At 36.4% G+C, this 26075-nt stretch overlaps 1 protein-coding gene across 1 annotated transcript in view; it reads left to right on the forward strand.

Annotated features, from left to right (window-relative positions):
• ND-B15 (NADH dehydrogenase (ubiquinone) B15 subunit) overlaps nucleotides 1-26075 on the forward strand; it is an 89402-nt gene that overhangs the window by 50242 nt on the left and 13085 nt on the right. The window contains exon 2 of the mRNA XM_090397018.1: nucleotides 7465-7608. Within this exon, the coding sequence (XP_090253144.1) occupies nucleotides 7465-7608 (144 nt within the window). The remainder of the gene's footprint in view (nucleotides 1-7464; nucleotides 7609-26075) is intronic.

Genomic DNA, 26075 nt, shown 5'->3' on the forward strand with positions numbered 1-26075 from the left:
TGTAAATAAAATCTTAATATGATCACAATAGCTTAAATATATGGTACATGAAATAAAGAATACAAATTTTATACAAAAAATGAAGAAGTTTCACTTTTGATTTCAGCTGATGTGCAGGTATTTCTCTTTGTTAGTAAGTTTAGTATGTTAGATTCTGAAAGAATGATTTCTTTGCAAGATTCCTTCATTCAGGATCTAACACGCGGTACTTATACAATGCGGTTTTCATATAACGCAGTCTATAAATTGTAGTAACCCTTGTTCAGTGCGGTACTTATACAATGCGGTTTCGATATAACACAGTCTAAAAATTGTAGAAACCCTTTATCTTTTCATATATTTTTCTCCACATGACTTAAAAATCAAATTTTATCTTTGTTAAATTTGCATCTGCCCGTATCGCACGCATGTAGTTATAAGTATCAAATTTATATTAGGAGAAATACCCCTTAGCACGCATGTACATTAATTGTTTACGTATAAAGTATTTATTGTTGAAAATTGTCTTCGTTTGCTGCCAGGAAAGTGCTTTAAAAATCATAAGTGTGTTAATCTGAAGCTGAGCACTTTATTTTCTGGTGAGTTACATACAATATATAATGCTTTTTTATGTAAAAAATTATTTTTATAGTAATGGCCACTTAGAGAACTTTTGCGATATGGTCAAACTGAATTAGTGAATTAATTGATGGAGAAATAGATTGAAATTAGGAGGAACTGGTACAATTAATAGATGACATCGAACCAAATGGCAGGGAAAGTTCTGCTGAAGATTCTAATTGTGATGAATCCATTAAAAAAATTAGCAGGATTAGACTTGGCAAGAAAGTTAGGAAGTTATTTTACGGATAATGATCCCTCAATGGAGCGCTCCAGAAAATTCACTAGACAATTGGATATTTGTTTAGCTCCATATTATGAACTAAATAAAAAATTGCAGCATGGTGGTAAGCAAGGTCTTATTACTGACTTCTTGATACCTAAACTAGCTGAAGTATGCATTGAGAATTATACAAATGATATCCAAGAGATATCAAGTGAATACGATGTCTGACCACTCATAAATATAGAACATCTACAAAATGTTCGTTTTGAAGACAGTGATGACGATTAAAATATGCAGCTTATTTTATTTTGCCTAAAACATTTATGCATTATGTGCAATAAGCTTATAAAATTACAATTTGTAATTTTATAAGTTTATACTATGTATTTGTTTCATAGTTTATATGTTTTCTAAACTTACATGAATTACCTGAATTAAATAAAATATAGTTTGTTGAGAATGTTATTATTGTTTATATAATTAAAAAAAAAAGATTTCGGAACATAAACCTACTTTTTCTATGTGATCTAAGTCTCGCATAATGCGATTTATATAACTTGGCATTTTTATGGAACCTAACATCCGTGTTATACGAGGAGTTACCTGTACTGAACAGCTTCCTCCTACAGTAAGCAATTGTCGTTATGTTGGAAGTTTTTTTTGCACTTGGTTAGACTATTAATTATAAAAAAAAAAAAAAAAAATCAGCTAACGCCTTTTTGTTCTCGTATACGGGAGTAGGCAAGGCCATTTAGCCCTATCTAACTTTTGGAGACTGAGTGGGCAGTCCAATCTCCACTGGTACCAATCAGAGATAGATGACCCAAGGCTATCACTAATTAAGCAGTACACAGTAAAGAGAGACGGCTCAAATGTGCCGCCATCTCGTGGTCCCTAACACATTATATTTAATGTCTGAAAATAATGTGGGTTCTTCGGTTGATTTTCTTGAGTTTACGGGACAAAAAACCCGAGTTTCCAGGAGGAAAAACCCGCTTGCCCGTGCCAGAGATCGACTAACTCGGGAACCGGTCAAAAAAAGGCTTAGAAAAATTTCCTCTGGTCGCCGACTAGACTCGAAACCAAGTCTTCCTTCGTGCGGCCAAGCGCCTTGGTGTGCAAAAACCACATCCACTGAGCTACACAGGCTCTCTATTAATTATATATTTAGTTTAATCCTTTATCCAAGTGTAAGCAAACAAAGTTTGCACCTGTAGTATCTTCAGGACTGTGGCAACTCGTAGCAAAGGTGGACAAACTTCACATCACTTGCCTTAGTATTATCCCATAATGCAAAGCACATCTCCTTGCGGACATGTATAATGCTATGCATTATGGGAAGGGTCACTACCCAGACTGGTTTTGACCTTTATTCAGGTCTCTTCATTGGGAGCCAGACTGAGAGGTGATACTAAGGTTGAAGCAATGCAGAAGTCATATTTACCTATACGAGTTGCCAAAAGGTGTCACACCTTATTATTACCACGTTCGCTGCCACGCTACTTCGGCATAGTTTTGTTCCTGTACACCAAGCAATTTCACTTCTTCAAGGTCAGTACTGGTAATTGACATACGAGTATACTCGTAGTTGGCTTGTGTGGAGCATATACCATCTACGAGTATGCACAGTTTTTCTGCTAGCTCCACACGCCAAGCATTTTCCCTAATTCAAGATCAGTACGGGTAATCTCGTTGCCGACGGTAAGCGTCATACGAGTATACTCGTAGCTGGCTTGTGGTGCTGATATACCAACTACAAGTATACTCGTAGTTGGCAGCGAACGTGTTGAATTACATTGGATTAGAGAAAGATGTTGGAAGGTTTTTCCCACTTGGTTAGACTATAATAAACTTAGTTTAATCCTTTATCCAAGTGTAAGCAAACAAAGTTTGCACCTGAAGTATCTTCAGGACTGGGGCAACTCATAGCAAAGCCAGAGTAATTTAATAATAAGGTGTGACACCTTTTGGCAACTCATATAGGCAAATATGACTTCTGCATTGCTTCAACCTTGGTATCACCTCTGGGTCTGGCCAGGGTGACCACATCTAGTACTTTTGTACTTGATCTAGTACTTTTTATAAATTTTTAGTGTTTTAGTACGTTCACCAACAGATCTAGTACTTTCTTCCTTCCGAATAATAATAACAATAATATAAGAGTTAGACATATGAGTTTAATATTTTTCTCTTCTCCCACCTCCCCATATGTCACATTCAGCGACACAAGCATGATTTCTCTTTTTTCCCTCCCCCTCTCACTGTTCGCTAACCTTCTCTTCCCTCCCCACGATCCCATACTCATGCAGTCTGACTGGCAGTAGCAGATGAAAATATATTCTTCGCTATTCAAACACTTCTTGTGCATTATAAGATCATTACAATGAAAACAAGTGGGAAAATTAAGTATTTTAATATGAGTAACCACCTTTTATTGATGCACGGCATAATTTGGATGCCATTATGTAAAAATTTTGCTCCATGTTTAAAACCTAGCGCACAATACTGTTAACTGTTATGACAAGATGGATGACATTCCCGTGGATTTTTATCCCTTCATCGCTTAGAAACTGATTATGGAGACAAGGATTATGTCTGCCAGTTCCCAACAAGTGGGGAAGTAACTGAACCTTAGCATTGCATTAACAATGGCTACTGCTTGCACATGACAGCTTTATGAGGGAGTGCTTTTATTACTTTGTTGGAAATATCATCAGGTCCTAGGCCTTTTTGTTAAGTTTCCTGATAACAGAATATACTTCTTTAGGGGAAGTTTGACATATATTTTCACAGCTGCTGGAATGGCGAAGTGTGCAACAAATGTGCCGGTGAATTTTTTCAATGAATAGGAAGTCCGCATGCATGTAGTTAGAGCTGCATCATAACTCCAGGGCGTCAGTGAAAACTTCTGCTTTTTCAACCTTATATAGCACACAACAATGGAATTGTCGGGATATTTAAACTGTCAGATGTTTAAAAAATTTCAAACTTTACTAATGAGATACAATCAATGTTGTACGAATTTCAATTCATTTCTCGCAGTTGCAGTTTGATTTAAAGTACTCGTAGGTTGTACAGTGAGTTTTTAAGTCCAGTGTTTTTATTAATTTTATTAAAAAAACTTGTTCAGTTCTTCATCAAAAATATTATTATTTAGATTTTCCCTTTAAACATGGACAAGTGGCAAGAAAAACTTTCTAAATTTAAATTTGATTCTAAATCTCAGGGAAAAAAGTGGAGTGCATCAGTTAGGAAAGTACATAAACGAGCCATTGAAAGTGAAGATCTTGATGCCGGCCCTTCCCACTCACAAGAAAACACTTCTGACACAGGTAATTCAGATAAAAGAGAAAGTGATGCTAGTTATGATTCAGATTTAGGTTTACAAGGTTCTTCTAAAAAGATCAAAAAATCATATAAGCAAAAATTCAAAGAAGACTGGTTGGAGGATCCCATTTTTAAATCATGGATCAGTTCAGGTAAAAGTAAAGGACAAACTGCTTATTGTAAATTTTGTGATAAAAGTATTAATGGTAGCAAAAGTCTAATGATTCGTCATGCAAACACTCCAGAACACAAGCAGAATGTAGAATCTAAAAGAAACACACCAGGTATAATGTCATTGTTTAAATCCAGTCAGAAAAACGAATTAAAGAGGCGGAATTAAGATTATGGGCGTATGTTGCAGAACACAATCTGCCTTTGAGGCTTATGGATATTCTTCCAACTCTATTGAAAACAATTGCCCCTGATAGTGAAATTGCTAAGAAAATACAGTGTGGATGCACTAAATTGTAAACTGTCTTATAAAAATTGTTTTGGCTGTAGATTCACTCAATGTGCAAATCAGACTGTTTTTTCAGTATAATGCCACTTGCTGTTAATTTTCCTAATGTTATTGAAGAAAATAGTTATGAAGACCTTGATAGAGAATGGCAACTATTGAAGATTATAGAAGCATTGAAAAAAGGTCAAGAATTCATGGTTTTTTGGAATAAAGTTTATGAAATGAAAAATGCGGTAGGAGAAAAAATGTTTCCTAATTTAACATTAGTTAAAGCTGTACTGTGCCTCTCTCATTCATCAGCAGAAACTGAAAGAATATTTTCAGCAATGACAATAAATAAAAATAAAATAAATCAACTACAAACTCCCTTGATGAATGGACTCGTTTTGATAAACGAAAAATTGAAACATTCATCAGCTACAGACTTTATTATTTCTGAAGAGTTAATTAATTTAGCAAAATCTGTTAAAAATAATGAATAAATACTTCTAGTGTGAGTTGTAACCCCTGTATATATATATATAAATAGCATATTAAATAACTGAAAATTTTAACGTTACATTATTTACATAAAATGTTACATAAAAATCTGGTGTTTTTTTTTGTTTTTTTTTTTTCTGATTTAGTAGCTTTTTCCTGCATAAGTTGGTGCAAAATTTTTTTGCTGGGTGGTCACCCTGGGTCTGGCTCCCACTGAAGAGACCTCAATAAAGGTCGAAACCGGTCTGGGTAGTTACCCCTTTCCATAATGCATAGCATTATACATGTCTGCAAGAAGATGTGCTTTGTATTATGGGATACTAAGGCAAGTGATGTGAAGTTTGTCCACCTTTGCTACGAGTTTCCCCCAGTCCTGAAGATACTTCAGGTACAAACAGTGGGAGCCAGACACAGAGGTGATACCAAGGTAGAAGCATTGCAGAAATCATTTTTACCTATACGAGCTGCCAAAAGGTGTCACACTTTGCTTACACTTGGATAAAAGGATTAAACTAAATATATAATTTATAGTCTAACCAAGTGGGGGAAAAAAAAAAACTTCTAATATCGTTCTCTAATCCAGAGTAATTTAATAATAAGGTGTGACACCTTTTGGCAATTTGTATAGGTAAATATGACTTCTGCATTGCTTCAACCTTGGTATCACCTCTGGGTCTGGCTCCCACCGAAGAGACCTCAATAAAGGTTGAAACCGGTCTGGGTAGTGACCCTTCCCGTAATGCTTAACATTATACATGTCCGCAAGGAGATGTGCTTTACATTATGGGATAATACTAAGGCAAGTGATGTGAAGTTTGTCCACCTTTGTTACGAGTTTCCCCCAGTCCTGAAGATACTTCAGGCGCATACTTTGTTTGCTTACACTTGGATAAAGGATTCAACTAAATATATAATTTATGTCTTTATGTTGATGATTTCATAATATATTGTTACTCCTGCAATATGCTGGTCATTGAAAGACAACTTCAAAAAGCAATTGATCATGTCTTTTCATGGGTTCTTTGTTATGAGTTTAGGTTATATGCTGGAAAAAAAAACCCATCTGTGTACACTTCTGCCAAAAATGCACTCTCCAGCTCTTCACCAGATACCACGTGATTGCAGTAACTATACAGCAGAATTGCATGCCATTGAGCTCTCACTTGTGTATATCAAAGAAATCTCCTACCAGAAGTGTATAATTTATAGAGACTCTTTGCGTTCTTGACATGCTATCTCCTTTCCACTATATAATCCACATCCAGTGCTTGCACTTCTTCAATTCTTGCACAAAATAAAGACCCTTAATTTTTATGGATTCCCAGCCACATTGGAATTAAGGGAAATGACATGCAGATTCAGCTGCTAGATCAACTGATATTTTTTCAACCTACTGTTTGACAGTCCCTTATGTTAACCACACACACACACACACAGGTTATAAAAGATATTGCACAATGGCAGGAATCACTGATGAACAAACTACATGAGATAAAGCCTGACATTAAGCACTGCAATTCTTGTCAATGTAGGAACAGAAGAGAGGAAGTTGTTCTTGCTAGGCTCAGCATAGATCAGTCATCTCACACATTCTTATTTACTGAGGACTGATGACCCACCTGTGTGTGTGTGGGAAATGCAACACCTGCCTTACCATTATTCATATTCTAGTAGCATGTGAGTGCTTCACACAAGAGAGAGATTAAATTTTTACTTATCTTGCTGATCTCTATATACTCAGCCAGATATTATTAGATTCAGACAGATTGCACGACATTTTTAGATTTTTTAAAAAAAATTAATTTATTCAGAGACATTTGATTATGGATTTGTATTGATGCAGATACTACATTATAAATACTAAACTTTGTACATTTTATTTACTCATTTATGTTCTAACAACTTCGTGCATATATTTTATATTATTCACTTTTTATCTCCTCATAATTTTATTTATTTACCCACCTACCAATACCCTGTATACTGCTATAACTTGTGTTCTGGCATAATATGACCCTTGCTGTCTTTGCTCCATAAAACTTTAAATCAATGAATCTATCTCATCATCATCATCGTCATTATGCAGTGTAATGGGAGTGCTGTGCTCTCTCTATTACATACATCAGGTTAGATCTTAGTGAAGTGACTGCTCATAATGAAATATTGTTATATTAGTCCTGGTTTTATGTTATGATCAACATTTGTGATAATATGTTAATGCATGCAGTTAATACTTTCCTCATAGTCTGTTCAGTTGTGTGAATTCACAAGCTGCTTGATTCTTTCTGGAAGAAAAAAAATTGCTACATTAAAGTTGTTCTCATGTAAGATTCTTATTTTGTAATTTTTTTAATATTTGAATTTATTTTAGTTTGATCCTGCTGTACAAAGATATATGGCTATGCGCAGTACACAGTACAAATACTGGAGGCCAAATTGGAGTGGATTTGCTACTTACATTTTAACAACTATACTACCAATTGCAGCATTTACATATGCTTTTAAAATAAGACGGGTGAGTTTGTTTCTGAGCTTTTCCAAATAATATAGAATAAACTGAAGAAATTAGCTTCTTATATAATCTTTTTCAATTTTGTTGAAAGATTTTATGTTTGAAATATTTTTTAGATCTTTTATGTGATAATTTTCCATAAAGATATTCTGATTTTGCTGTCTGTTATTCTTATTAACACCAGATCTCCATGGAGTCAAAAGAGTCATTGCAGGAGACAAATACTGTTACACACAAACCCATCTAACCATGCTTCAAACTAATTCAACGTATCTGCATTCACCGCAATATGAGACAATGCATTTCACTCTCCATGCAAAGAACCCGCTTCTTATGCCCCTGCTTATACCCTCCTTATATGGTTTAACAGAAAATAAAAAAGATGAGATAGATGCTATGAGTGAGATCGCGTTGTTGAGCGGAGCGATACAAAGAGCAAAGCAGCAGCTAGCATGTATGAACAAAAGTCTACTGAGTGTACCAGCCAATAATAAAAAGTATGATAGGAAAAATAAGAGTATAGGTGTGAACTTAAACAAAATGAAGGAGAGAGTGCTGTATGGAGATTCGTTAGTACGAGGTGTGTTAGTAGAGGATTTGACAAAATCATACCAACTTGGTGCGACCATCAGGGACGTAACTGAGTCTATTAGAGAACAAAAGGAAAGGGTGAAAGAAATTATTGTTGTGGCAGGCATGAATGATTTGAAAGGAGATAAAATGGAAATGATAGAGGACCTGAATGAATTGTTTGAGGTAGCAAAAGAAAAGAGTGAGAGAGTTAGGATGATTAGTCTTTGGCTGCGGTATGACAGTGAAGTGTTTAAAAGGAGGGCCATAATTGCAAATGACTTTATGCGTGGGTTATGTATGACGTGTGGAGTGAGTTCGATGGGCGAAAGGATCTATATAAGATGGATAGCTTGCATTTGAATGGATTCGGTGTAAGGAGACTTGAAAAAGTGTTGTTGAATGAAGTGGATGTGCAGAATCAGGGAAACTAGATTTATTAAGGTGGGGGGAGAGTAGATATGCAGACCTTAGGGAGGCAGTTGAGTGTATGAATGAGTATAATATGCCCAAGCGCATAAGGACAACAAATCAGAATGGGATAGTTAGTATAAGGCATCAAGGTAGGGATGGGGCTAATGGGGGTCTGAAATTCATGTACACTAATGCTAGGAGTATTAGGAACAAGAAGGAAGAATTTTTGGCCATGATTGGCACTTCCAGACCACAGGTTATTGGCATTACTGAAACATGGCTGACTGTAGATGATATAGCTAGTGGGATTGAATGTGATTGGTATAGTGTGTTCAGGAATGACAGAGAGAATAAAATGGGGGGAGGAGTATTGTTGATGATAGCTGATGAGCTGCAGCCAAGGAGAATAGAAGTTGAATTGCAGGATAGAGAAAAGAGCACATTTGAGGCCATTTGGTGTGAGATTGTGGCTAGCGGAACAAAATATACAATTGGGTGCTGCTATAGACCAGGTGATGGAAAAGATGGTGGAGATAGTATGCACAAGCAAATAGAAGAAATGAGTGGAAGGAGGGTGATATTTATGGGAGATTTCAACTATGGTTGCATTGATTGGAGTGAGGAGAGGACACACGGGAGGAAGGAATTGGATTTTATGTGGTTATTAAGGGATAACTATCTGCGACAGCATGTAATGGAAAATACTAGGGGTCAGAGAGTGCTTGACCTAGTAATTGCATCTGAGGAATTGGCTGTAACAAATATGATCACATTGCTACCAATTGGTGAGAGTGATCATAGGGTCTTGACTTGGGAGATGACTAAAGGTGTGGAATTTACAATTAAGACGGTGCATGTGGAATTATCGGGCTGGTAATTATGACAAGCTTAGGAGTTTGATTAGTTCAGTGCCATGGCATGTACAACTGCAAGGGCTAGAAGTTGATAGTGCATGGGAGGCAGTTAAGAAGTGTTTGCATGAAGCAATGGCTGACTGTATACCTAGAATCCAAATAATAAATCAAGTATGGGTTAAATGGATGAATAACACCATTAAGCTTGAGCTGCAAAAAAAGAAACAACTATGGGGGGAATTTAAGAAGAAAGGTGACTGGCAGGCACATGAACGGTATAAAGTGCAGGCCAGAAAGGTAATGAGTGTGGTAAGAAAAGCAAAAAAGGATTATGAAAGAACATTGGCCATGCAGGCTAAAGAGAATCCTAAACAGTTTTTTCGATATGTTGTAAGTAAAAGAAAAAATGTATATGGCAGAATGATTTTAAAGAATGCCGATGGTAGAGAGGTAACTGAATCAGTTGATATAGTTGAGTTACTGAGTGAGCACTTTGCAAGAATATATCATCCAGGCAGTGGCATTGCAGAAATGAATGAACCAATAGATTATATGAGAATTGTGGTGAATGAAGTGGAGGTGAGTAGTCTATTGCATAACCTCAGTGTCAATACATCTGTGGGATTGGATGGTATACTAGCTCGTGTCGTACGTGAAGCGGCTAAAGAATTGTCAGTACCCTTGACCATTTTGTTTAATTTGAATCTTGGGTCTGGGTAAGTCCCAAGGGGGTGGAAAGGGAGGAAAATAGTTCCACTGCATAAAGGAGGCTCCAAGCCTGCTGTTGTAAATTACCAACCGATTAGCATATCAGGAATCGTTGTCAAGGTCTTGGAGAAATTAGTCAAGAAAAGAATACACGATTGGATAGATGAAAATGGGATATTGTATGGGGACAACATGGTTTTGTGAAAGGTAGATCATGCCTCAGTAACTTGCTCACGTTTGGATAAGGATGAGGAATTTGGATAAGGATAATGGGTTTACAGTGATTCTACTGGACCTTGCAAAGGCTTTTGACAGGATACCACATGGAACTCTAATCAGTAAACTGGAGCAGATGGGGATGGATATAGGGTTGGTGAGATGGATAGGAGGGTGGTTGATAGAGTGATACTAGAGAGTGGTTTATTGAGGAGTTGAGTCCAAAAGATGGCTTGTGACTAGTGGTGTGCTGCAGAGCTCTGTTCTTGGACCACTACTTTTCAATTTGTTCATCAATGATATAGGAAAGGATCTGAGAGGAAGTGTTCACTTGTTTGCTGATGATGCAAAGTTGGGTAGAGTAATTGTGAGTCTACAGGATGTCAAAATTTTACAGGATGATTTGGATAGTTTGGAGGTCTGGGCTAAGGAGAATGGATGTCAATTTAATGTGGCAAAATATAAGGTTATGCATTTTGGGGTGAAAAGAATAGCAGCAGTATATCACATTGGTGGAACCATACTCCAGGAGATTGAAAAGGCCAGGGATTTGGGAGTGTTGGTGGATAGGGAATTGAAGTTTAGGGAGCACATTGCAAAAGTGGCTAAATCAGCTCATCAAATCACTTGGCTTCTGAAAAATACTTTAACAAGCAGAGACAAACAAGTTATTGTTCCTCTGTATCAAGCCTTGATAAGACCCCGTCTAGACTACTGTGCCCAGATATGGGTGCCAGGGTTTCATCTTGATGGGGAGGAGGTGGAGAGGATCCAGAGACGAGTGACCAAGATGATAGCAGGTCTGTGGAATGAATCTTATGAGAACCGGTTGAAGATTTGTGGGTTGCAAAAATTGGTCGATAGGCGGAAAATGGGTGATATGATTGAGACATTCAAATTACTGAAGGGTTTCTATAAGATTAATCCAGAAGATATTTTTGAGAATAGGACTGGTGGTGGGGACTAGAGGCCATACATGGAAGCTGGGGAGCTAGGTTTTTTACTTGGAGAGTGGTGAATGAGTGGAATAAGTTGTCAGAGTGTCTGTTGTGGGTGCTACAACCGTGAATGAGTTCAAGGCGAGGTATGATAAATACTGTGTGAATGTCGAATAGTTGTTCTTGACATGATGTTAGGGCCTCCCTCGATGAGTCTGTGGACTCCATGGAGTTGCCCGGGATAATAATAATAATATAGCTTCCAGGTATGCCCCTATTCTACTCTCCTCTCCCATTGTATAAAAAACCTCTTCCATATGAACTTGGTAAAAACCATTTACCAACTTAAATGTCTTAATCATATCCCCTCTCTTCCTCCTGTTCACAAGGTTTTGCAAACTGCATTCCTTCAATCCATCCTCATATCCCACATTCCAAAGACTAGTTACCATCTTAGTCAGTCTTCTCTGGACCCTTTCCAATATATTCTCACCACCAGGAAAGCCAGGGAACCAAATGTATGCACAATACGAGGCGTGATCAGAGCCTTATACAATGGAACCAGAACTTCTTTATATCTGCAAGTTAAGTTCCTCAGTATCATTGTTGTAATTACACAGTGGTGTGCGTGCATTTTTAAATGCAACTGCCATCTGCAAAACATAAACCTATAATGCATTAGTACCATGGTTTGCTTTTCTATTTTTATTAATTATATATCTTTCTTGTATTTTTTATTTATTTTTTGTACCATCCAGAAACACTTCTCTTGAGCTCAAGTATGGACTTCTTCAAGCCATTTCAATTTTGTTGAAATATTAAAAAAATGTTTTTGATCTTTTGTGTGATAAACTTCCTTAAAGATATTCTGATTTTGCTGTCTATTATTATTATTATTATTAACACTAGACCTCCATGGAATCAAAAGACTTGTTGCAGGAGTCTTGTGAGTCCCACAATGAGTCTTTTGAGATCACTGCCCTTCCTCCAGTAAGTCAGGACAGTGATTTCACTAGGTGATGAAATTCACCTCTCACCTTAAGACAATCATAAACATCAGTATCCATGTTGGGATTCAGTATTTCAAGTTGTCAAGTGGTTCACATATTCACCCTGCAGCCTGTTGGTGCAGAGTGAATATGTGAACCACTTGACCAACCAGGCTGCTCTCCTAGTGCCACCAGCCATTCTTAGTTTTGATTTCTTTTATTTAATTTTTGATTTTCTCCAATTCGACCTTATAAATAGCTATGTCATCTTCTTCAGAGATTTTAATGTTCACAATTCCAGCTAACTTTCCTTTTTTAAATGCATTGATCCACCAGGTTGACATGCTTAACTACTCTCCAAACATTCTAGATCCCCTTCATCACTAATGAATTTTCTACCTACTTTGTGGATCTTTTTTATCCTGGCAGGCAATTCAGATCACAGTATGGTGGTTCCATGGAGTATCAATCACAGAGCCATTCTCATCTATATGCTATTTGTGTTATAAGAACGAGAAGTGAAATCATCTTTGCAATTTCTGTGCCTCATTTCCTTAGTTGTTTTCAGTCTTGTAATCCAAATATTGTACTGAATGCATCACTGAAAATAATACTTATTGGTATGGAAATATGAATTTTTTCAAGCCATTTTAATTTTGTTGAAAGATTTCATGTTGAAATATTTTAAAAATATGTTTTAGATCTTTTGTGTGATAATCTTCCATAAAGATATTCTGATTTTTCTGCTTGTTATTATTACTAATACTTAGACCTCCGTGGAGTCAAAAGTTTTATGAGATATTCTATTCATTCTCCATTCCACTATAAATATAATCATCAGCATCAAATTCCTCAAAGTACCCTCAAGGGTGCACAGGATACTACTATCATAGTATTTTAATACTACCATAGTATCATAGTACATGAAAAGTTTACATTATTATTGAATTTCTTTTATCAATTTTCCTCCAGATTAGTTTATCTGCCAAGACTCCAGTATTGTCAGAAGACCCTTTTTACTGCATCAATCTATCTGGATTGATTACTTTGTGTCTTTTTCTTGCCATCACACACTTTTTTTTTTTTTGCTAACCTTTCTTCTCTCTCTCTCTCTCTCATGCTGATCAAATGTAACCATACCACCTCAGATTAGCTCTGCTTACACATTCTTGAATGCTAACAATGTCAAGTTCCTTCTTCATATCTTCATTTTTAATGTGATTCTATAATTGTTGCTATTAGTTCACTCCAATAATTTTTCTCAGAACTCTCATATTATCTGTGATATCCAGTCTTTGTGAAGTGTTTTATTTCTAACCCAGCTCTCAGATCCATAAATTAAATTTGGTTTGAACACTCTTGTATACAAGTAGTTTCAGTGTATAAATTTATTCATTTGACTTCCTACTATAACAGCCTTTGCTAATTCTGTTGTCTATTTCCATATTCAATTTGATACCTTCACTAAAATGTGTGCCTAAATGGCTGAAATATATGTTCTGTTGGTTTCCTATTCAAGATACAATGATGTTTTCAGTGTTCCTGAAAATTTTCATAGTCTGTCTTTTTATTACTGATTTTTCATACCAAATTTGTAAAAGCATTATTCAATTTAGTTAGAGAATATTGCAGACTTGTACTGGAGTTATTTAAGAGTGACATTATCTGCATAAAGCAAAGAACTAAGTTTGATATCAGGCCTAATGCCACTTCTAGTGTAATTCATAAGGATGGTGAATAATAGTGGAAATAATGTGTATCATTGTCTTCTGCCTAATTTTATATCATACCATCTTCTTGTGTCTCCTTCATTTCTAATTGCTAACCTACAACTTAATTATAGGCTATGCATTGCTCTGTGTAAGCATGCTATTTAAACAATATACTTGTAGTGGTTTGAATGGCTTAAATATATGCCTTTTCCAGAACCACCAAACTTAAATACAGATCCCTGTTATGTTCCCATGATTTCTCAACTATTTGTATTCAAGAGAAAATCTGATCCTGACAATGTTATGCCTGAGTCCAGCTTGTTCTTCAAGTTTCATTTTTCACTGTTTATCTTTGCCTCTTCTGAAGTATGGTTGCATAAATCTTACTTGAAACCATTCAAGAGAAGTTCCTCTGTAATTCTCACATTTTTTTTTTTTTTTAATAAGTGGATACTGTGAATGCTCTACTCCAGTTGTCTGATCATGACAACTGAATGAGAAGGCGGCAAGTTGTGAATTGCTATCTACAAACCCATTAACCAAATTCACAACTTGCTGCCTACTCCAAAAGACAAACTCTCACCAAAGATGCTACCTAGCATATACCAAGTATCATGTTCGTGTAACTTGTCTCACTATAGACAAACAGGAAGATCTGTGAATAAACGTATCTCTGAACATTAAGATCACATCCACCTTATCAAATCTCACAAATCTAGCCTTGCCCAACATGGAATAAAAATGTTAACCACAGGATCCAATGGCAAAATGCCAAGTTACTACATAGATACACATTTAAAAATGAACGGTTATATAAAGAAAGTGCTGAAGCCTTACTTCATAGAACTAATCTTAATCGAAAAGACTGTTTCACTATTCCAAAAGTTTGGGAAATTGTTATACCCATTTGTATTCAATATTTTATTTGCTATATTTTAATTTAAGTAATTTTAATTTCAGTCCAGTAGTTTTTAATCCACGAACATGCGACTGTATACATGAGAGATTCCAGTTTAAGCATGCACACTACTGTTTCTTGAATTCAGTTCCTATTGTTGTTCATTAGTTATACTAATGATGTCTTATGATACATAAGATGAAATATTTACATAATAAAAAAGTTATTTACGTGGCATACATGTTATTCTATAGTTTTGATAAGAGATGTTCATCTGGCATCTGCCATACCCTTCCATTTGCTTGGTAGAGGTGTAGCGTGATTCATCGCTCCATAACACAGCTTTCCAAGCTTCCATGTCCCACTGTACACACTTTATGCACCACCGACCACTGTGCTTCATGTAGGTTAAGGTAATGTGGGGCTTGCATATTGTGCTTCTACCATGAAAACCCATGTTGTGAGCTTTGGTTCTGAATGTTTTTGTGTAGATTCATGCTCCAGTCAATGCTCAGAACTCCTCATTCAACGTATTGACCAACGAATAGCGGTTTACATATTATTCTTCATAGCACCCTACAGTCAGGTTCACTGAGTGTATTAAGTCCTCCACTGTGAGTAACACTTGCAGCTGGCTCTCTGTGCTTCCATCTCAATATAGCATCACTGATTATTGACCCGGAATGGCCCAATTTTTTCAGTTATTTGCCAAACAGATAGGCCTTCAACATGGCATCCTATCACAATACCTCTTTCAAACTCTGTCAGTTCCTTTTTTGTAGCCATTTCACTCAGACACAGTTATACTGACTTGGGAGCATCATATTCTTCCAGTTTATACTGGCTTCAAACACGTGACTCATTACATGGCATGATATACCTTGCTAATTGGGGGGGGGGGTGACTTTTTTTTTCAAGTAATGCATGTATATTTAACTTTAAAATGAGAACTCTTTGCTCTTACTCAATTCAAAAAAAAAAAAAAACATGTACACACACAACACAAGTATATAGACTTTATCTGTTTGTGAGTATATGACTAAGAGCTTATAAGGCAGGACACTGGAGTAAGATGATAACATTTGATTTATGCAGGAGGAGTGGTGTGGATGTTTGGAGTGAGTTTGATGAGTAATCTGATTTTCCCTTTTCAGTCATTTCCGACCGTAGGTGACTTTGTAGGGATTGCCCACAAAGTATTCCTGGTGAGATTGTTACAGGGTAGTTCACCATTGCTTCCCCCCCCCCCATTTTATCTGGGCTCGGGACCGGCATATGGCTGGGATGTATTCATGACTGTAACCACGTGTGTTCACAGAGCTGGTTTGCCTGTTCTGGGGGATGAAAAACCCAAGTTTCCGGGTGAAAAAACCCCCCTACCTCCGTATGAGACTGGCTAACTCACTTTTAGTCGAAAGAGACTAGATAAAGGTTTCTCGCGTCACTGACGGGAATCGAACCCAGGTCTTTCCGACCGAAGGGCTTCGTCTATACTGAATGAGCTATGGAGGCTCTCTTTGATGGGTGAAAGGACCTATACAAGAAGGATGGTTTGCATCTGAATGGATTTGGTGTTCATAGTCTGGAAAAAGTATTGTTGAATGAAGTGAAGGTGGATATGCAAAATCAGGGAAACTAGAACTTTTATGGGGGAAACTATTGACTGGACATTCAGGCATCAGTAAGGCAGTTGAGCATAAGAATTGCATAAAATGCCTAAGTTAGTACCACTGGTAACAAACTAGTGGGATGGTTAATATAAAGTATCAGCATAGTGATGGGGCTAAGGGACTTTAGCACTTTTTGTACACTAATGCCAGGAGCAATCAGAACAAGCAGGGGAAATTTTTGGCATTGGTTAGTTCATCCTGGCCAAAGATTATTGGCATTAGTGAGACATGACTGACAGAAGATGACATAGCTAGTGGGATAGAATCTGAAGGGTATAGTGTGTTGAAGGAGGATAGAGAAAAGTGGGGGGGGGGATGGGTGTTATTGATGATAGCCGATGAACTGCAGCCAAAGAGAATAGAAATTCAATTGTATGCCAGTGAAAATAGCACATTTGAGGCTATCTGGTGTGAGATAGAGGCCAGCAGCATAAAAACGTACAGTTGGATGCTGCTACGGACGACCAGGGGATGGAAAAAATGATGGGGATAGTATGCATAGGCAAATAAGCTCAAATGAGTGGAGGGTGGGTTATTATTATGGAGGATATAACTATGGAAACAGAGATTGGAAAGAGGAGAGGACAACGCATTGGAGGAAGGAAATGCAATTTATGCAGTTACTAAGGAATAATTACCTGAGACAGTAAGTGATGGAATATACCAGGGGTTTGAGAGTGCTTGATCTAGTAATTGCATCTGAGAATTTGTCTATAAGATTGTTAATCATACAAAATGGTTAGAACACATCTAATACAGGTAGTGCACAGCAGTGTACCATTTGTTAGATGAATAAATAAGATAGGAGTAAAATTGAAAAATGTATATGGCAGAATGATTCAATATTCATCAGTATTCATTCAATTTTAATGAATACTGATGGTAGGTGGGGGGATAACTGAATCAGTTGAAATAGTAGAATTACTAAATGAACACTTTGCAGGAGTATATCATTGATATTGCAGGAACGAGAAAGCCAAAGGCTTATGTGGGACCTGAAGTAAATGAAATGGAAGGATATAGCATATTACAGAACCTTAATGTGAAAATAGTTGTCAGATTAGATGGTATACCAGCTCAAGTTTTATGTGAAGCAATGAAGGAATTGTTAGTACCCTTGACTATATTATTTAATCTAAATCTCAGCTCTGGGTTAGTCCTGAGGAGTTGAAAAAAAGGGTAAAATAATTCCATTGCATAAAGGAGGCTCCAAGATTGATGTAGCGAATTACCAACTGATCAGCATATCAGAAGTTATTCTCAAAGTATTGGAAAAGTTTATCAAGAGCAAAATACAGGAATGGATAGATGGAAATTGGATACTGTATGGGGGGGGGAGAGCATGGTTTTATGAAGGGTTAGGTCATGTCTCTGTAACTTGCTCATGTTTTATAATACAATGACAGCTGAATTGGATAAAGGTAGTGGGTTTACAGTGATACTGCTGAACTTTGCAAAGGCCTCTGACAGGATACCACATGGAATTGTAATTAGCAAACTGTAGCCCATGGAGATGGATATAAGATTGGTGAGATGGATTTGGAGGGTGGTTGATGGTGAGATATCAGAGAGTAGTTTGTTCAAGAGTGTTCAGAAGAAAGCCTCTGACTAGTGGCATGTTCTAGGGGTTCTGTTCTAGGATTGCTACCGTTTAATTTATACACTAACGATATTGGAAAGGATACGAATGGAACTGTTCAGTTATTTGCCAATGATGCAAAGTTGGGTAGAGCAATATTTAATACAGATGATGTCAAAATTTTGCAGGATAACTTAGAGAGATTGGCAAACTGGGCATAGGAGAATGCATGTCAGTTTAATGTGGCAGTTAGAGGTTATGCAATTTGGGGTGAGAAGATTACCAGCTGTATACCACATTGGTGAAACTATTCCAGGAAATTGACAAAGCCAGAGGAGTGTTAGTGGATAGTGAATTAAAGTTTAGGGGGCACATAGCAAAAGATGCTAAAGCAGCTCATCAGATTACTTGGTTATTGAAAAATACTTTGACGAACAGAGACAAGCAGGTTATTGTTCCTCTTTATTGAGCCTTGATAAGACTCCATCTTGACTACCGCATGTAGAACTGGCTGTCAGAATTTCTTGGTGATGAGGAGAAGGTGGAGATTATCCATAGGTGAGTGACGAAGATGGTAGCAGGTCCATGGAATGAACCTTATGAGAACAGGTTGAAGATTTGTGGGTTACAGAAATTGGTTGATAGATGAAAAAGGGATGATATAATTGAGACATACAAAATTACTGAGGGGTTATTACAAGATTAACAGAGGAAATTTTTTAGAACAGGTCTGGGGTGGAAGAACTAGGGGCCATTCATGGAAACTGAGTAAGGGTGTAGTTAGCAAGGATGTTAGAACTAGGTTTCTTGCTTGGAGAGTAGTGAATGAGTGGAATAGGTTGCTAATCTGTTGTGGGTGCCATGACTGCGAATGAGTTCAAAGCAAAGTATGATAGATACTGTGCAAATGTTGTATAGTTCTTGACATGATGTTTAGGGCCTCCCTCGATGAGTCTAAGGGCTCCTTGGAGTAGCCTGTAATAATAATAATATAACACACACACACACACACACATGAAGGGTGCTAAAAAGTTCTGATAAACACCTAAAACAAAAATGATGTTAAAGCAACTGATATGATCTCAAGAAAGAACATACAAGAATATAAGAGCATAAGTTACCATAACTCTGCTATTAGTTTGTTCTTTCTTGTGGTTATCAGTTGCTTTAATATCATTTTTGTTATAGGTGTTTATCGGAATTTTTCAGCCCACTTCCCATATGTTTAAGTACTTCATTTAAATAAAAACAGTGTTGGGTTGCATCATTTCACTTGACTTTCAGCAATAGTTTTCCTAACTTTAAATTTACTTAAAAAATCCAGAAAAGGACATTTTTAAGCAAATTTGTTTGCCAAGTGCAATGCGAGATATCATTATGAGGAATATTAACTATAGCAACCATTGTGATTGAGATGTCAGTCACCCCTCAGTTGGTGAGAGTGACCACATAGTTCTGACATAAACAATGAATAGGTATGCAAATTATCAAGGCAGAAGGAATTCATTATGGAATTATGAGGGAGGCAACTATGACAGATTTAAAAGTCAGCTGGAGCAGTGCAAAGGATGAAAGCATTTGAAGGAAGAAAGGTTAGTAGTGTATCGGAGCAACTTGGAAAAATTTGTTAATATCAATAGCTGATTCTATGCCCTGAGTGAAGAAGATAAAGCTGTTTTGGAAGAAAATTGATGACCAACGAAATCAAACAGGAATTCACATGAAAAAGAGGTTATGGAAGGCATATAAAAAGAGTGGATGCAGAATAGTTGTATGAGGAACGTAAGGCTCATGTTAGTAAGGAGAGAATAACTGACTGTGAGAGGAGACATGCTGCAATCCAAGGAATTTTTTTGCTATGTGACCAGTAGGAAGAAGAATGATTGTGGATGTATTTCCTTATTGGATGAAGATAGAAGTCTGGTAACAAAGGTGAATGCTTGAGCTATTTAATGATCACTTAATTAGGGTGTTCCATCCTGATAAAGCAGGCTTTCTTCCTAGAGGGACATGGAGGGATGTGGGATTAGAAGTGAATGAAGATGATGTATTCCGAATACTCGGCATATTAAATGTCAGAAAGGCAGTGAATCTAATGGGATTTTGCCAGGTGATTTAAGGGAATGTGCTAAGGAACTGATAATGCCATTAGCTTGGCTGTTTAATGAAAGTCTTGCAATGGGATGAGGTTCCTGAGGAATGGAAGAAGGATAAGATAGTGGCATTGCATAAGTGTAATGGTACAATGGAGATATCAAACTATAGATCAGTTTATATTTCTTCTGTGCTGGTTAAGATTTTAGAGAAATTGGTTGGAACTTGTATACAGAATTGGGTAAATGAGGGCAATATTATGTATTCAGGCTAGCATGGATTTGTTAACCTCCCAACCAGCCAAAGGATGAAATACTCAGACACATCAGGATTTTTCATGGATGGAAACATTATCAGCATTCTGCCTTTCATCATGTAATTACACTCCTCTGCCCTTAACAGTGATGGGGGATTGACGCTAAAATAGTGACCTTTGTGTCACTTGACTTGAAGTATATTATGTTGCCTGAAATTTCCTTCATTGTCCTTCAATATTTGAACTTTTTCTGGCAAAATTTATTTTTTCTGTTCCCAAAGATAAAAACGAATTTCTCATGTGTGAAAATAAATAATCAATCCTCCTGAAATGATCACAGATCATTCTTTGCAATGAATTTATTTAGTTGTAGTAAATTTGCTGTCTTTTATTTTTCAAATCATTGCAATGAAACAAGACCATTTATGTTCTTTCATTTTATTGACAATATTGCAGAAATTATTTTTGTGTAATTTTCATATGCTTGCATTGAATATCATTATCTTGGATCACTTGGGAATTTACCCAAGAAGTTTATGAGTGTTTCATTCAGAAAAGGTTATGTGCTGAACTACAAAGCAGGAAATTATGACCGCCTGAGGAGTATACTGGGTGGATGAGAAGGATATTGATGCTGCATGGGAAATGTTTAAAAAAATACTTAATTGATGTCATATCAGAATGTGTCTCTAGACTTCGAAGAATAAATAGGGTAGGAGTGAAATGGATGTGTAATCTAATTACGCAAGAGATTTGTAAGAAAAAGATGAAGGAATACCGTGTGCATAAGGATGATGTTAGTTATGATAAGCAGCAGGCCAGAAGAGTTACAAGTGTTGTACAGAAAACTGAGTATGTAAAGAAACTGGCTCTGCAAGCTAAAGACAATCCACAAGAATTCTATTGTTATGCTGCAAGTAAAAGAAAGAATGAATTTGAAAGAATAACTCTACTGAATGCGGGTGACTATTGCAGAAGTGATTGTTCAACTAATGAGTAGCCATTTTCTAAACGCTATCAACCTGGTATATGCAACTTGAACTCACTGCTACCTCTTTACTGTATGAGGAAACTTGTGTATGAGGAGGAATTGCGAGAGCTGTTGCACAAACTGAATAAGAATTCTGCAACAGGAACTGATGGGATATCAGCATAGATGCTAAAAGAGTGTTCAGCTGAACTGGCCTTTGACTAGACTATATAATTTCAGTCTCAGGACGTAGAAAATTCCACAGGAGTGCAAAAAAAAAATGTGTGGTAATCCAGTGCACTATAATCTCAGTGCACCAGGATGGTGCAAAGACTGATGTATCTGACTATTGATCAATCAGTATCTCAGGAGTGGTGGTGAAGATTTTGGAAAAATTGCTTAGGGCTTACATTCAGAAATGGGTTGACAGAGAATCTCTACTTTCCAGTGAACAGCATGAGTTTATAAAGGGAAGACTATTTTTTTAGCAACTTGCTCACATTCTATAATAATGTTACCACAGAGTTAGACAAGGGGGAATGGATACACCATGATACTTTTGAATTTTTCTAAGGCTTTTGACAGAATGCAGCATGGAGGACTTGATTAAATTGGAGAATATGGGATTGGAATGTAAACTATTGGCATGGATAAGAAGATGGCTAACAGAATAGGTTAGAATAATATACAGAAAGTATATATACAGCTAATTCTCTTTTTACATGGCTCTTTTTTACATGAATTTGAAATAACATGGTTTAGAAAACAAATGCAATTCTATTTTTACACAGTATATTTTGATTTAACATGGTTCAAATGGCACTTGTTTTTAAAATTTCTGCTTGAATTCAGTTCTGTTAAAAAGGGTATTTCCATTATAATTATAATTTCCTAGAACTTAAACTTGAATTTTGGGGAACCCCTCGATATTTTAAATATCAGGGATTATTCTATGCTACAGAATGTAGACAATTGTGGCAACAACAAAAAAATCAATTTTTGTAATTACAATTCCCTGAAGGTAAGCCGATAGATTATCTGTTATATTCACTTGCTGTTGGTTCCTGAAAGCAGACGGGTGCTATGCTGATTCCTCGAAATTAAGTTGACCATTATGGGAGGCCCGCCTATATAAAGCTGCTCAGAAGGAGTTAAGCTGTTTGCTAACCAATCATTTGTTGTTTACAATTTGAAATGTTTACATGTCTTGTGTTTTGTTCATGAAAGTAGTAAGTAGTATAGTATGCTTGCACTTTGTAGAGCTTCGCTTGGCTTTCTGCCAAGAATAGTCGATTCATGCTGAAGGGGAGAAAGAAATGAAGGATGTACGAATTGGTCGCCAACATGCGAATTCACTTTCTTTCTTGTCTGTCGCTGTACTAGTTTAAAAACTACGATGTTCGGAAAAGAAAAGCTAAATTTTCTGACCTGTAATAATAAACAAACTCATCCCAGAAGATGGATTGATTACCCTATTATCGGAATGGATTCTCCTTTTTTGTGACATGTGCAGAAGTGTCGAAGGGTCTCGAATCTGTGGGCGTACTATAGTAGGTTAATTTTCAGAATGAGGCCGAACAGCAAAGACATCATCAATATAACTTACTACTTTCCTACAATAGATTAATAGCCTTCACCCACGCATTCAGTTCACCATGGAAAAAGAAAGAGCCAGTAGTTTACCATTCTTGGACATTCTTCTTACGTGCACAGCCTCCAATAATTTATCAGTGTTTATCGAAAACCTACCATTACTGGCAGATACATTCATCAAAAGTCTGCTCATCACACCTTTCAAAAAATTGGTGTTATCAAGTCTTTAATTAACAGAGCACATAAGGTGTGCTCCTCTCCCTCAAGCTTACAACAAGAACTTCTATCAAAACATTAATGGAATTTAATGGTTACAACCCGACTCAAATCCAGCAGGTAATAGACTCCTATGTTCCGACACCTCAGGATTCTTCAACAGATCACAGGGTTCCAATCCCTTATATTTCTGGCATCTCTGAACTGATTGGTAGAATTTTGAAGAAGTACTCATTCCCACATATTTTCCAATGAACAAAATTTCTCATCTGTTGCATCTACAAAAGACAAACTGTCACCTCTATCATTAGCTGACATTTACCAGATACCTTGCGAATATAATCTAACATACTTTGGGCAGCCTGTTCATCAGCTGCAACCCTCTTAAAGAGGAGGCCACACGATTAGATTAGATTTAAATGTCCATAATTTCATATGAAATTATGATATGCATTTACTTTTTTATTTTTTATTATATATGATTTAAATATACAGTAAAACCCCGAAGTTACGCGGTAGGTGGGACCAACAAAAAGCACGTAAGTCGAATTCGCGTAACTCGGGGTATAATTTTGCATGTAATTTATATATACAAACATACAATTGAGACTAAAGGTTTACAAAAACACCTATATTTTTTAAGAAATATAATCATAATTGTAGTTTTTCGTACATAAAAAAAAAAAAGTTATTTCGATGTCGATGGTTTCATAAAATCTAATAGATTCGTCTGATAGCATAATGTCTTTTTCTTGTTGCACAAAATTTCTTCATAGCAAGCTAATGATTTTTTTATTCCTTGCCTTGTGGCTACAATTCATTCCTCATTAGAATCTATGTCCTCCAAAATCTGTAAACCTTTCTTTTATGATTGTTCTTGCTGTGGATTCCTGTAGATCGAACTTCTTTGCTAGCTCACAAATTTTCATTCCGCCTTCAAAATCCTTAATAATGTTGAGTTTTGTTTCCAAAGTCAATGTTTTTCTTTTCTTGCTAGCTGTAGAAGAATCGGACTTGCTTCTTTTGGATGATATTATTTTTTATGTGATAAAATTTTTATCAAGAACATAACATTAAACAGTCGCAAGGCTTGTAGATTATAAAAATCGTGTATGAATGGAGACCACGCGAAACACGTCAATGCTTGTTCACAGCATGTGCGACACTGGCGAATGCAGCTGTCGTCTGAAAGATACGACTAGTGGTGAGGCGTGAAGCTGGACGGGAATACGTACATATAAGAAACCGCATAACTCCAGATTCGCATAAGTCGGAGTATGACTGTATCTTCCTTATATGAAACCATTTGTGTTTTCTTTGTTTTCATTTCCATTAATCTTGGAGATTGGAGATATCTCTCAAGTTACATGAATTTCAATCCATGAAACTTTTCTTGTGAAATGATTAATTGCATAATTTGTGGTATTGCTGTTTTTTTTATCCTCTTTCTTCTATGTATACAGTTGATAGTATGTTACACTTCATTTTCTCCTTTGATAAATCCTGCATTACAGACTGCTAGAATCCTATTTTACAACTCTGAATTCTTATCTGGGAAGAATTCTTAAGTGGGATTCTGACATCTTCTTTAACGTCTTGTAAAATGCTATCTTATTTCTATTCCCCCCCCCCCTCTTCTTTTTTCTCTCAGATTTACTTTTGATGTCATTAAAACTTCTGGGTAAGGTGAAATTTCACTTCTTGGGTTATCTCTCATGTTCATTCTTTTTTAATATCCCCCCCCCCTCCTGCTGGGTTGGAAAAGTATACCTGAAAAAAGTTATGTTCTTGTTTTCATCTTAGTTTTCTTTTTTTTCCGAAGTGATTTTTTCATGCAGACATTCATAAATGTCTGCATGAAATATCTTCATGACACTAGGATATTGTACATCAGGTTACTCTTTGTTTCATCATACACAGCACACTTTCTTTTCAGGCATGTATAATGTATTGCATTATGATTAATGTCAATACCCAGATGTTATTCTTGAATATTGATGTTCTCAAGGGGACTCATTATTATCCTCTAAATTTGAATATTTTCCCTGTGATCTTAGACATAGCTATGTTTGATGTTATAGAATTGTGGGTAGCTTCCTTGTGTTTTTCATGCTGTTGGATGCCTAGGAATGTTTCAATTTAATTTGACTTAATAATTTCCCTAAATCCTATCTCTCACATTCTCTCTCTCACCTGTATTCTCTCTCCTCTCTCTCTCTCTCTACTATCTTATCATGGATAGAATGGGACCTGTCATGGAAAACGACCAAATGCGTTTTATGAACCACCACCTAGAACAGGCCTACCCTGTACAAATTTCTCATGACTGAATCTTATCTGGATTATTGAGTTATTCTAATATAAAGTGCAGATCCAGCTTGGGAAACACTACTCTTTTGAAAATTCTTTTGTTACTAGCCTTTTAAATTCCAGGTACATAAATCTTTGTATTAATGCTTCTCAGAAAGGCTACTGTCTGATCTACAAAATTGCTCTTTTCCTTTATTTCCAAATGTGGTGTTGTAATTAAAAAGATTTTCAGCCAAAGAAAATGCTTTTGTTTGTATAGTTCATTAATATGACAATACATTATTTGTGTTGGATATGAGATTTCCCATTTTCCTTTCTATAATTTGCCATAATCTTTTGAGTACATTATAGTCATAAAAAGCACAGTTGCATGGCTTAGTTGCTTCATTATAGGCACAGAGTCTTCATGAGTTATAGTTGACAATATTTGAATTTCATATTACAGATCAGTAGCCCCCCCCCCTTCCTAATATTATATCACAG

The sequence above is a fragment of the Typopeltis vanoorti genome, chromosome 8, assembly GCF_054136105.1.
Source record: "Typopeltis vanoorti isolate ZY-2024b chromosome 8, IOZ_Tvanoo_1.0, whole genome shotgun sequence".
Lineage (NCBI taxonomy): Eukaryota > Metazoa > Arthropoda > Arachnida > Uropygi > Thelyphonidae > Typopeltis > Typopeltis vanoorti.